The sequence below is a fragment of the Protopterus annectens genome, chromosome 4.part0 (genome assembly GCF_019279795.1).
Source record: "Protopterus annectens isolate FY-2018-M chromosome 4.part0, PAN1.0, whole genome shotgun sequence".
NCBI lineage: Eukaryota > Metazoa > Chordata > Ceratodontiformes > Protopteridae > Protopterus > Protopterus annectens.
This window is the reverse complement of record NC_056733.1, coordinates 1,261,184,798-1,261,198,788: the sequence shown is the minus strand read 5'-3', so window position 1 is coordinate 1,261,198,788 and position 13,991 is coordinate 1,261,184,798. Positions and strand designations below refer to the sequence as shown.

The 13,991-nt window shown below is 37.0% G+C and overlaps 1 protein-coding gene across 1 annotated transcript in view; it reads left to right on the top strand.

Moving 5' to 3' along the window:
- Positions 1-8,901, top strand: part of ARHGAP26 (Rho GTPase activating protein 26) — a 3,815,868-nt gene extending 3,806,967 nt beyond the window's left edge. Inside the window, exon 23 of the mRNA XM_044069158.1 lies at positions 6,962-8,901. Within this exon, the coding sequence (XP_043925093.1) occupies positions 6,962-7,050 (89 nt within the window). The 3' untranslated portion in view covers positions 7,051-8,901. The remainder of the gene's footprint in view (positions 1-6,961) is intronic.
- Positions 8,902-13,991: the final 5,090 nt, after the last annotated feature.

The following is a 13,991-nucleotide window of genomic DNA, read 5'->3' as shown; positions in this document are numbered from 1 at the left end:
AAAAGCTGAGATGTATGATGTCTGCATTTTTGTGTGTCTATGTGTGTGTGTTTTTGGTGGTAGTGGGGTGTGGGGGGCCAGTGAGGAAACAAACCCAGGTAAAATATTGAGTGAAGGTTTGATACTACATTTTTTAAATGTTTATAAAGTAGGCAGTGTATGTACTTTGCATGCTTTATTGTGAGGTTGCATTTATGTCACTGGTACTTCTTTTGTAACTAAGGAGAGATGGCTAAGTAAATGGATGTTAGCATAGCTGGAGGGGCCATGGTACATTACCCTGCCTCGGGCCTCATTTAAGCATAATTTGGCTCTGCTCCTGTCTGTGGCTATGTTTTTTTGGAGAAGATTAAATTAGATATAAACACCAGCTACAGGGGTATGTGTACATGTACTGGACACTTTGATAGACATCTGAGATGTAGACGAAAGCTAAGTGGCTGTGTGCAGAGGGGGACAGGTTGTGCATGAAGATAAATGGCAAGTACAAAATAGTAATTGATAGGGCAAGTTTGGGGCAGAGGGAGCATGAGTTACTTGTAGCAAAAAGGGAGATGATCTGTGCAGTCACTTAACTTGGCTCCCCTTCCCCACTAATTATGACACCCCCCCAGAGTATGGTTATATTAGTTCTGGGTGTACAAGGAGTACAGCCCCACACCACAACACTAGGACAGACCTGACACAATCATATGAGAGATAGGGCAGCCAGTTACAAAGATAAAGATTGCAAAAGAGTTGCTTTGAATTGCTATAAGTAACCATTAGGAACAGGTGTGCATGCTCAACATCAAGAGGTTGGAATAAATTATTATGCTTACTTTTTTTTCACTTTCCTTACTGTCAGATGTCAGAGTTATACATATAAGTTGAATACTTTTATGGAGAAGGTGTGAGATGGTATAGTGCATGTCAGAATATGGGATCATCACATGACAACTGCCAAATAAAAATATGCCTTTTTGGGGGTCAATATGTTAGTCTAACAGCAGCAAATTGAATTGTGGTACTATAACTGTTATGTGTTTTGCTCTTTTCTCAATGAGACCTTAGAAGAATACAGAATGTGGGTATCATTTTTGTGAGGCATGTGATATATGAAAGCAAATGGCAGTTACTGAATCATTTATAATTGGATATTGATATGGTTTGTTGAGGGACAGTAAGGGAAATATGGCCATTACATTTCCGCTATTTCTTTACAGTCAAAGAAACTGTATCCTGTCAGAAGGGAAGGGGCATATTCCACTGGGACAGTATGTGCATGTTTTGTAGCAACATTCCTTATAAGACCTGGAATTTGTATTCAAACTATCTAAAAGGAATTGGCATATGGTCTCTTATACATAGCTGGTTATACCTGTGTTTCAGAATACATTTGTTGTTACAATGTGGCACTGTGCTTGGTTTCAACTTGGGTGCTATTTGAATCCTGCACAAAAGATGAGGATGGGGGTGCAGGTGCTTTAGAAAAACAGTTTCAGGATCACTTACAGTTGATTATTGATATTGTTTAAGGGACAGTATCTGTGAAAGAGCTGTAAGGCCAGTATATTTATGTAATTCCTTCATAGTCAGAGGTACTTTACCTCTGCAGAAGGGGCGCAGTCAGATAATATGTACATGTTTTGCACCAAAGTACCTTATTCAAATGCTGGAATACTTTATTGTCAACTGTCTTCAGAGAGCTGACATATGGCCTCTTCTATACAACTACTAAAGTCAGCACTTCATTGGGCTTTTGTTGTCGCAGTCTGGTACTATGCATGGTTTCCATGTAAGGGCTATCTGACCTGTGCACAAAAGGCTGGGTAAAACTAATGTCCAAAATATATGCGCACTAAGTTTGAAGTATTTCTAAAGTGAAAGATAGTATATATTTTTAGGGAAATATGTTTTTCAGTTATAACATACTGCAACTGACTGCAGAGTCAGATTCCAAGACATGCTGCTTTGGAATCGTTGTGGTTAAAACTGCAGTCATAAGTGTGTCTTGTAGCAGAGCAACATATTATTATCGCTTGAAAGTTTTGTAATGAAATCTCAAAGGTGGACAAAAGTACATAAGCCTTTTGCTTGAGTTCATGTGCCAGTCTTCTTACATACTGCATTATATTCTGTTTTCATTGTAAGTGCTGTCATAAACTTTTTCTTAGTGAGCTAAGCAAAGTAATGGCATAAGATGCTTCTGTATTAAGTTGTCAATACATAAGAATTAAAACTCCCCTATATTTTTCTAAAAAAATCTGCAATAATAAGCTACAATGCCATGCTTTTAAGCAGTTAGTAGAAGTGTGTTGTACATAAAAGCTGTGATACTAGAATTTTAGTCAAGTGAGGTCCATATGAAATCTCAGAGGGATACAGGGATATATCCTTTCAAAATCAGGGTCCTGGTGGCTTCAGTTTATGTGATTTGTACGTCTGCATTCTGCACTATACTTTTCATTGTGGGTATTATAGTGAACATCTGTCCAGTACTGTGTATACAATAATGACATAAATTACTTCTTTACTGAATTACCAATACATCAAAACTAATGTATGTGTGTGTTTTCTGTTTATGTAGACCTCAGACTGGCAGCATTGCTGAATACAGAATATATCTTTTTTTTTAATTGGACTTGTACCCACCACAGTTTACACTGATGTTCAGTAAACCATATGATAAGATAAAATTGTATAGGTATTACAGCTGATAACACCAGCTAAATGAAGTTTGTAGCTGATGGTCATTATATAGTACACTGAGGAATTTGCTGAACTACTATGTGTGCTTACATAGAAATAGTCCCGTCATGTTATGTACCAGCAGTGGCCTAATGCAGCTGTTTGGATGCTTTTATTTGTTTCACAGAAAGTGTACATTTCTTATTTTTTTTGCCTGAAAAACTCTGTATGTATCTCAGCTATGTCATTGGTGTATTCTTATGAAATAAGAACCAGTACTAAAAGTTTTATTTCTGAGGAAAAGTTATAATTATATTATTTTTATGTTGCAGCAAAATACACATGCTCTGGATGTTTTGACAGGCCTGAAAATATTTCAGATTTTGTTATCTGCTTCTCTTAATGCATTAAATACAAGAATATATTTACATACATAAGTATTGGCCCTTTTTTACATTGCTAAGTGCTCCTCTTTCCCTCCGGCCCCCACTCTCACCTCAAAGCTTTCAGAGGCTTATGGCTCCTCTGCAGCACAGCTCAAACTGCTTGAGAGTTTGGGTAAATGATAAATATGATGAACATAAAATGCATCCAGCAAATTGCAGCATTGTGTTCATCTACATGGGCCAAGGTGACAATCTCAAGAAAAGACCATGTTTCTTAATAAACAAAAACCAGTAAGGAGGTAAGTTAGGGCTACTTGCTTGCCCCCCTGTTTTATCATTTATATTTATGACATTTAAGTACCTGTATGAAGTAAGTATGGATTACCAATGGTAGGCAAAAGTCATCAAACTGTAATAGAGTACATAGAAAAGTTAGTACTACTATCTACTTCACAAGTCCCATTGATTCTGCATATTTAGAACAGGAGATGAAGGCGCTAGATCTCCCGGTTAATGTAGCAAAAATGAAATGGTTTACATCAAGACAGAAAACAAAAACTGAATGTGCATCTGTGGTGTGCCTCATATATTTGGGAATATTATTTTGCAGTCATGGATCATAGAGTAAGCAGAAGGACTATTTAAGAACCCAAATAGGTAAAACCTGTATAACCCTAATGAGGGATGAATAAAGCACCAACTTGCATGCTTCCCATACCAGTTAAGAATGCACTGAAGGCAAAATATATCCCCTGGTGAGTTACAGGGCTGATGTTTGTCCTGATTGTAAATTTTGGAGACTTCTTAAGCCATTGCCTAGAATAATTAAATGGATATGCAGCTACCCCGTCTTTAGATTTATGTTAGTAATGGATATTGTTTTGTTAAAGTACACATACAGCTAAATGGTCAGTTAATTGCAAAGTGGATTAAATAACTAGACTGACTGATGAAGTGTTAAAGAAGTATGGAAGGTGAAAAAAAGATTGCAAAGAGAGCAGTCTTGCTAAGTAAATCTGAAGAATCCACTAGATTGAGAGACTTGGAGTCTTACCTTAAGAAAAACATCAGTATTAGTTACCTTTAGAAAAGCATCAGAATTAGGGAAAAATACATCTCTCATTTAAGAAAAGTCATTAAACTGCCCACAGAAGTAAGGAAGCTGATGATAAAAAAAAACTTAGTTGTCAAAGTTTTCTTCACACATTTATAAGTCAGCAGAGTCATATGGATTGTATGGTTGACCTAATAAGCAGAACTTTAAGAATAGTGCATATAAAATGCAAATATGGTTCATGACAATGTATGGAATACTAGAATCAGAGAAGAAGGAGCAGTGGGAACAAAGTGTCCATGTTGGTACCATTAGTGTAGAAGATTCAACTTGTTCTATTAAAGTGACGTTTGTGTAAGAGAATTTGAGATTACATTGTCTATAGAATCTTTGGCTCAAATTATTTGAAGGTTATTTATTTATTTATTTATTTTTTACAGTTCTTGCAGAGTTGCTAGGTTTGCTGTTCACCATTTGGGATGAGGACACCATTAATTCTGTGGCAGATTTATATATATATATATATATATATATATATATATATATATATATGTGTGTGTGTGTGTGTGTATATATATATATATATATATATATATATATATTTGACACAAAAGATCATGCAAATTAAGGGATAATCTAGACTTGTGGAAAGCTATCAAATAAAATGCAGATAATGTACTTGGACATAGGTTCATAGGTGCATGCTGGGTTAATGACCCCTGGGGTCTTTAGTAATGCAGCCCAGATGTATCCATTAAGTTATCATGCCTCAGATGTTATTTTAAGGGTTGTAGTTTAGTTAGGGCATAATTTAATGGCCACTTCTGTCTGTCACTAACATAGATGTCAGGCTGGGGTAAATTTCTGATTTTCCATCCACTGGTCCAGATTGTACTCCTATAGAGTTAGGGAAGGGATCTGCTTCACATGAATGGAAAACCTATTCCAGATAATGAGATTCACTGAGATACACACCCGTCCCTCTATTCATGTTCTATTAAGTCACAAGCAAAGTTTAAATCCTTAGATCTAATAGTTCTGGTGGTTTTCATTTTGTGAATATGTAAAAGGGCCATCAGAGCCCAGGATCCAAGGATGCTTTGTATGCTAGGCATAAATCACCTTTCAGCAGTCTGTAGGAGACAGAGTGTAGGGCTTTCAGGTGAGTTGGATAGGACATTGTGTTTACACGCTGTATTATTTTATTATTTTTGAGGAACCTCTGTGCTCTGTGGATGTTCCACTTATGCCTGTTTAGGTACATACCGAAGGAAGCATTACATTCAGTGTTGAGTTCTGATGAAGTCCATGCATGTTAATGAAACAAAAGCGCTTAACTTGACAAAATAAATTAATTTCTTTATATTCTGGAGTTCCAGTGTTTTTGAGTGAATCTGGAAGCTTTTTCAGTCTCCTTGTTGACTGGGTGTAACTTGGGTTTTGTCTTGACCTAATTCACTAATACAGTTATTGTAATACAAAAAATAGTAACTGTGCAAGTATTTTTAAAAAAGGAGTTCTTTATTATTTAAAAACAGATTCCTACTAAATTTAAAATAAAAAGAACTGTTTAAAACTAAGTGGCTTGTACCAGAAAAAAAATAACTGTTTAACTGTTTAGTTTTTGGTTTTTCGCTGACATGCTTCAAGGTTATTCCTCAGTGCATGCATAGAGACAAGTCAGAAGTTTTTTTTCTATCTTTTGTTGTCATTACCAACGTCACCATTTGGATATTTTGATTAAATATGTATATATACATATACACACACACACACACACACACACACACATATATATATATATATATATATATATATTTAAAAACTTAAAATCTTTCTTCAGAGACTGTTTCTGTTACTACAAGCTCAGTAAGTTGCTACTATATATGGAAAGCTTACATATAATTGAATGTTCATAACGTCAAACTTTTTATTTATGCCAGTTGAAGTGAACGAAACTCATTTGATCTCTTCTGCCGTTAGGTCCGTCTGAGATCGTGAGCAGTGGGGATCTGGGAATTTGCTCTTTCCAAACTGTAAAACGATCTCAGAGTTGGTATATACAATTAGGACTTAGGGGGTGTGTGGAATGTGAATGTTTTTTTTTTCTTCTTTCAGCTTTCGATCTTTTGGGATAGATGTTTAGCTGTACAGTATTTGTGTACTTCAATATTTACAAGTACCTCTCTCTCTCTGTATGTGTATATGTATATTATATATATATATATATGTGTGTGTGTGTATATATGTATATATGTGTGTGTATATATATATATATATATATATATATATATATATATATATATATATATATGTATATATATTTATATAATGTTTAAAAAAGCAGTGGTGGCAGATTTCATGTCTGAGTTGTATGCAACTCCACCAGGTGCACCTCTACATAGGCCTCGGTTGGGCTTCTCCATACCAGCAGAGTCTTCATGCAAGCACTGCTTATTTCTTTACAAATTTTCTTGATAAAGAAACTTCCTTTCTTGCTATTACAGTCCTACAGCTAATAGATTTTCTGACAGATTTTCTGTGATAATGTTCCTACATATTACTCACTCACTTGTACACATATGCACAACATATTATAACACACACACACACGCGTGCGGCCACCATTTATACACACAAATCATGCATGCACAATAGTTGTAAGACAGTTATTGTTGCGGAATAATATTACTTTATAAATTACAAAATACATTTTCTGCATGTAAATTCACTAGCAGTGCTTGGATGTGTTTATTGTGCTTTTTAACCATGTTCTTACTTGTTGTTGTTTGAATTTTATAAGTGTCACTATTTAATGTTTTGCAAGTAATTTTTGCTTCTTTCTCTATAGTTCATCCATCTCAGGAACCTGGCTGGCTGGAAGGAAGCTTGGATGGAAAAACAGGGCTAATTCCTGAAAACTATGTGGACTTTCTATAGCCAAGGACAGCAACAGTCACTGCTGTCCCTTCAAGGTCATGGTATCCATGACAGCAATCAATCAATAGAGAGAGTTGTGCCGTACCACTGTGAGCTGTTGGAGAAACAAAGCAGTTAGAGTACCTGTGAAAATGATGTATATTTCTTGGATTTATATGTTTGTTTGTATATATTCACAGTGCAAAGATACTGCAGAAATATCAGCTCATAGTAGTTTACTTTAGATGGCTAGCAGTTTATTTCTGTTTTATTAGTTGCCAGTATTGAGAGTAGCAGAGGCAGGTTCTAAGTGAAAGCAGAAAAAAACACACTGAAAACAAGTGCTCTGGTTTAGACAAATGATTGATGGGTAGTAAGGTGGTGATTAATTGCTGTGTTTCTATAAAGAAATGAAAGCTACTCAAGGGTGGGTTGCCTTGAATTTTAATGGCTTTGTTGTGTATTTCCACTTTAGTTCATGTTGAGAAGGATAACTTTATATGGTTGCACTTCCAAACTGCTTTTTATCCCTTGAGCATTGCAGCTTTTAAAGGGATTTGCAGTGAATAGCAGTTTCATGCTTTTCTGAATAGAGTCAGCATGAGTTAATTGGTTTTCTGTGTTCATGAACACTCCATACTAATTAATTATCAGTTATTCCCTTCCAACTTCAATATTTGAGTCATAAAGTTGAACACAGGAGAGTTCCAGCTTGTTTATTAGAATCTCTGAGAAAGCTAAACTTTTTTAAGTTTTGTAAAGTATCAGACTTCTTTTTTGGAATTACTACGATTGCAGTTACTTTAGTCGTTTTCCAAAACTGAAAGCATTGTTTTTATGAGTGGCACTGAACAGTACCAGTGAACAATCTGATTAGTTACATAAATGAAAGGGAAGTGCCATTAGAAGTATTTAGGACCCAAGTTTATTAGAAGAATGCAAACTATCCAAGTATTAAGCATTTTTGTGCTTTTTAATGGGAGCAGTTTTGGAAGGCAAAAATCCATGATTCTTCTCTTTTTTAACTATCATTTCTTGTTTTATGTTTTTAACTACCTGGGTTTGCAGTCTGGATGTTTGCCATTACCAGAGATTCCTGTGGCTCTCAGTCCACTGTACCATTTACCTAAGGTTTGTCTTCCAGGTTGACTGGTGTATGTCAGTCTACATTGTCAGATGAGAAAGGCCAGGAATATTAGAAAAAACAAACATACAGGGTGCAGTACAGACTGATAAGGGTCAAACCTCTTGACACCACAAATGCCACTTGTGTTTATTTTTCCCTCTGATGCGACTAAGGTAAGACATGCAGCAATGCTGCTGCCATATACCTATCTTTTCAGGTAGTAAGTGTTGTCCCCCCCCCCCTTCCAAACATCTGCTGGTACTACCCAGCATCAGATACAGTCCGCAGCTTCTTAAACATTATTTTGGCTGTTGGCTGTCAATGAGTCAAGTTCATTTAAGGACCATTTCACCAGTAGCACAGCTAGAAATCCAACCCCTGCACCGGAAGGCTGGCTGCCTCTGTTCACTTTTAAAAATGACTTGTTCATCGTGATGTTCACTTTGAGCAAAACATTGAAGAGACTTTGCAGAACATTTCCAGATGGTAAGAATTTGCCTTTTTAAGAGCCAGTACTAGTAATAACTAAGTTAAGTGCTGAAAATGCATTTTAGCCACTGTTCCTGTTGCATTTCAAGACACGTGTATTAAATTTGAAGTTATATTTGCTTTTGATGTGAGCTGTACATGTTCATCCATTCATTTTGCTGCGATTTTGTAAATGATGACTGTAAGACTACCAGCAGACAGAATGTAGCACCAAAAGGAATGCAGTGTCAAGTGCTTAGCAGAGAGGGAAAGAACAAAGGTGGTGGTGGTGGGGGGGGGGGGTCATGGCTGCACTTAAACATTAAATTGATTTTCCTATAGTTAAACAATTCTATATCCTAATATTTTTGGTTTATTTTGTCTTTGAATTAAGCAGTTATATACATTTATTTGTCTTGTGCCGTCTCTTAGGGATGTTCTTTAAATTTAGAGCTCTTTCTGTCTTGACATGCATTCTCTTTCCTCCTGCATGCTGTACTTGCACCTTGCATAAGTGGCTTGCTCATGCCCTTGAGGACTCTCACTTCCATTTTGCTTCTCGCATAGTTCATATCTCTTCCTAATGTGCATTGTTGGAAAGTTCTATGTTCTGTGTCTACAAAACATGACATACCTTAGAGTACCTGGAGTTACAAGGTAATGAGTCAGGTTCTCCACAGGTGATTTTCTTTTTTGGCTCAGACTGGAGCACAGTGTTAATTGATGCCTATTGTAAGTATCATCTCTTGACCCCGTAACTCACATGTACTGAAATATAGAAACTTAGGGGTTTTCATCAAAACTAGATGCACAGGAATGATAGTGAGGACTTGGCACAAAAACTGTTCAAAAGACTCATCTAGGGATCTCATAACTTGTAGCCCTGATTGAAGCCCATGTCTAGCTTTGATTCAATGTTCCATAGCCCCTTGGTAGTCTCTTATACATTGTTCATGATTAATTATCTTCTTCTAACTGATCTTCATTATATTTCTTTTTGGTATATGGTTGTAAGGCTAGTTGGATATAGTTACCCAGCATCTTTTCTTTGGATTGAGCCATGTGATAAGGCTGCTCCTCCTGTCACGCATTTGGGTAAGCTGGCACACCCCAAGTTAACTGCAAGTAAAAGTGTGCATCTCTGGAGTATGTTTTATGCTGAACTTCAGCCGTGGAGATTATTTCCCTTAATTTCTTCCCAAATATTCAAATACATACTGTTAGGGGTTAAGATGATCCTCACAAGCCCTCCTTTGCCTTACTTTTAAGCCCTTGATTTTGTCATCCCCTTCACTGGATTTTTTTGGCCTGTAGAGTTTTCAGTGCATACAGAAAATAGCTCAGATTGTGCTTCAGAGTACACTTCAGCATTTAGTTGCAGTTCTACCACATGGCCTCTCAGTTGTATTTTAACCATCATTAAGGTAGATATAATTTAAATGAGTAACCTGTACTATATTTCCATCTCCTGTTTAAGAAAGGTATCAGGTGCTACCTAAAAAGTACTTTCTCATCTCCCTCTGAATCCTTGAAAGTAACAGCGTGTGATGTCATTTAGTATGAAGAGGCAAATGTCTGTTTGTTAGAGGCTGACAAGAAGAGTGAGCCTGTTCAATCCTTGCTGTCTTTCAAAGGCCCTTCTCCTTCAGAGAAGTCTTAATGGTACTGAAATGCATCTGTTCCTTGTCTAACCTCTCAGATGTGTCTTAATACTTACTTTGTCAAGAATGAGGAAGAACCCTAGGGTATTCCTTCCTTGAGCACTTTTTTCAGGGCTCTCATGTTTGTTGCTTGGATGTACCTTGGTTACGGTTCTACAGCACTTAAAAATGTTGACCGTTTATTCCATCTGTCTTACAGATGGACTTCTCAGCATACATCCCCAGTCAGATTCCTGTGTTACGTTTTCTGTTCATTATAGATTCAGAGGCCCCTGAATCTGGGCATTGTTTCGTATAGAGACAGTCATGTGCTTTTAGAGAGATTGGGCAGAAGGTTTTACTCTGTTATAATTTTTTGTTCCATTTTCTCTTACTTTCTTTTCAAATATTTTTAATTTTTTCTCAAATTCAGCAGTCTTTGAGAGCATTGTTCTTCCCAACTGTAATGAAGAGTAGGCTGTAAGGAAAGAACCCTCACAACTACATGTTTGTTATGGTTCCACATGGCCCATGGTACAGTTGACACTGCAGAAACAGAGGCCAACATTGTGGCCACTGCCACTTTCCTCTTTAAGGTAACATTGCATAGGTTCTGCTCATTTAATAAGGAGGTACTTCAAGACCAAATGGACAGCTCCTTCAGAGACGAATCACCTGCATAATAAAAGTAAGACTTTTAAATTGAGTGGGGATGTGTATAACCCTCCAGTTTTGTCTAACAAACCTCAGCTATTTAAGAGTTAGAAAGTCATTCAGATGGAGAAAGGAAGTCATGCAAAGCAGCAGACCACTGTATTGTGCTAATCTCCTAAGGGAAGTTTTGTTCAGCTTTCCTGTAGCAGTATTTTGTCATTGCTTGCAAGCGGTAGACTTTTCATCTTGGACAAATCGGAACACACTGCATGAAACTATAGTTCTAGGAGACACCACTGTTAATTGGCTAAACTTAGACACCCCCTTTCCAGAAAACAGAATAAACTTTCACAGTTTCACCCAACTCATCACTACTCCCACTCATGGTCTAGCAGTAGACTCTGAATCAACCCTAGACTGGATACTTGTAACCCATATCCAAAACTACTATAACTCAGGCACCCTACCAAATACAATAAGCAACCACCTTCCAGCCTATACCTGTAGGAGTCACCCTCAAGCAATCAAAAATCACTCATATAGAACCTCCAGGAATTTTGCCTACTTTGACCAAAATAAATTTATAAGTATCCTAAACTCCTAAAACTGGAACCCAGTAAAAAATACTCCCCTTTAGATGAACATAGTATTTCTAAATACTCTCAGTAGCCTAGCTCCTGTGCGTACTAAACGGACTAAAACTAACCATGCCCCCTGGTTAACAAAACTAACCAAACAAACTATCTTTCTTAGAAACAAGGCATGGAAAATGTGGCTGAAAGACAAAACAAAACAAAATGAACTCCACTGCAAACATCTCTGTAACATATCAAAAAAGCAAGTGATACAAGATAAAAAAGATTATTTTTCCTGCTAAACTAGCCACCTCATATAACAATCCCAAAACATTTTGGAAGTCTTTCTCCTCTCTACTTAACCCAAGCACCATCCAAAACCCATCCCCTGCACCAAACAAAAGCCCACAAGAAATTTCCCAAGAGTTTAATACCCACTTCATTTCTACCATTCAAAAGCTAATCAAAGACTGGCCATCCACTTCAAACGCACACTTCCCACCACCAAGAAAACACTCCCCCTCCCCTGCAAATTACTCTACTACACAACCAGCCACCTCCTTCACTATCCAACCTGTACCCACCTCACTAATCTTGAAACTCCTAAAACAATCTTGCTCACTATTTGCAGATAATCTTCCCCAGAATATCTTCAACTAGCAGCTAGCTCAATAGCATATCCAGTTACCATTCTCATAAGTCGCTCTCTCTCTCTCTGAATCCTATGTTCCTCTTCTGTGGAATAATCCATGATTACCCCACTACACAAAGGGGGAAACTCCCATGATCTTTGTAACTACCGCCCTATCTCTATACTCTCTCCACTATCAAAAATCTTGGAAAAAATGTGTTCACTCACAACTACTTAACACCTCTCATGTAATGCTCTTCCCCTACCCAACATGGTTTCCAGCCAGGGCATAGCACTATTACTGCCCTATTATCTTTCACTGACACTGTCAACAAAGCCTTAGATGCAGGCCATCTGACCTCAGTAATCTTACCAGACCTGTCTAAGGCTTTTGACACAGTGTCATATACTAAGCTAGTAAACCAACTGTCAAGACTAGGTTGCTCCTCAAAATCCCTCAGCTGGTTTACCTCTTACCTACAGAACAGGGAACAATCAGTAAGGTGGTTAAATGCACAATCCTATTACCAACCTAACAATATAGGAATACCACAAGGATCCATTTTACGTCCACTACTGTTCAATATTTTCATCAATGACCTGCACAAAGCCCCCCAAATCCAGAATCTCATCCAATTTGCCGATGATTCAACACTGATATCCACCTCCAAAAATTTCTCAGACCTCCTCACAGTTACAAAACAGGCCTTTACTTCTATCGAATCATGGCTTACTAATTAATGCACAACTTATGCTAAACCCCCAAAAAACTAAACTTCTGCTTTTCTCTACAAAATCAACTGACATTGACTTCAAAATCCAGCACAGAAATAGAACTAGTGAAAACAGCCAAACTATTAGGTATAACAATAGGTAACAAACTCACATACGAACGACACATCCTAACTGCAATAAAGGAAACCCATTTCAAACTAGTTAAACTATATCTCCACAAGCTCTACTTGGCTAAAAATACCAAAATAAAACTAGCCAGTACCCTACTCATCCCCTCCCTTCTATATGGTAGTGCCATTTTTGCTAATCTGCACACAATCCTGAGTAATAAATTACAATCTTGTTACAACAAAATAGCCAAATTCACCTCGAAAATACCACACCGTTCTCATCACTGCCATGCCATCACCAAGCTAAAATGGCTAGAGTTTTCCCACCATCTACAATACACCCAACTAACCTTGGCCCACAAACTAATTTTTAAACCAAATGACTGCCCTGCCTTCAACTCAATCCTACAAACATACACCCCCACTGGAACCCTAAGATCTTCCTGTAAACACATGCTTACTGTAACTAAACCCAACAAAAGAGCAGGACAATGTCTGTTCTCCCACATCATAGCTGGACTATGGAATAACCTTCCATTAGAAATAACCCAAATTGACCACCCAAAAATTTTTAAAGTAGCTCCAAAAACACATTATCTAAACAATCCATCCTGCACTTGCCTTAAGAGCAAACCACCTTAAACAGTACATTTTACCAAATACTAAGATGACAAAACTTTGCAAAACCCATTTTACTAGTGTAGTCCTGCTATACAGGATATCATAATCTTACCGAAGAAAGTAATGTTTCTTAGTCCATGCCTTGTCTATTGATGTAACATTACAACCTATTATAAGGATTTTTCTAGTTCAATTTAATGTTAATCTTAAGAAATGTAAATTCATTTTTCTCCCTGTTATATCTGTAATACTTTTAATTGTATTTTTAATATTGTCTTTCTTTTGTAATGCTTGTGAAGCTTTTATCCCTGGGCCTCCACTGAAAATGGGTCTCTGACCCAGTGGACTTTCCCGCTCAGCAAATGTTAATAAATAAATAAATTAAATAAAAATAAAACTCAG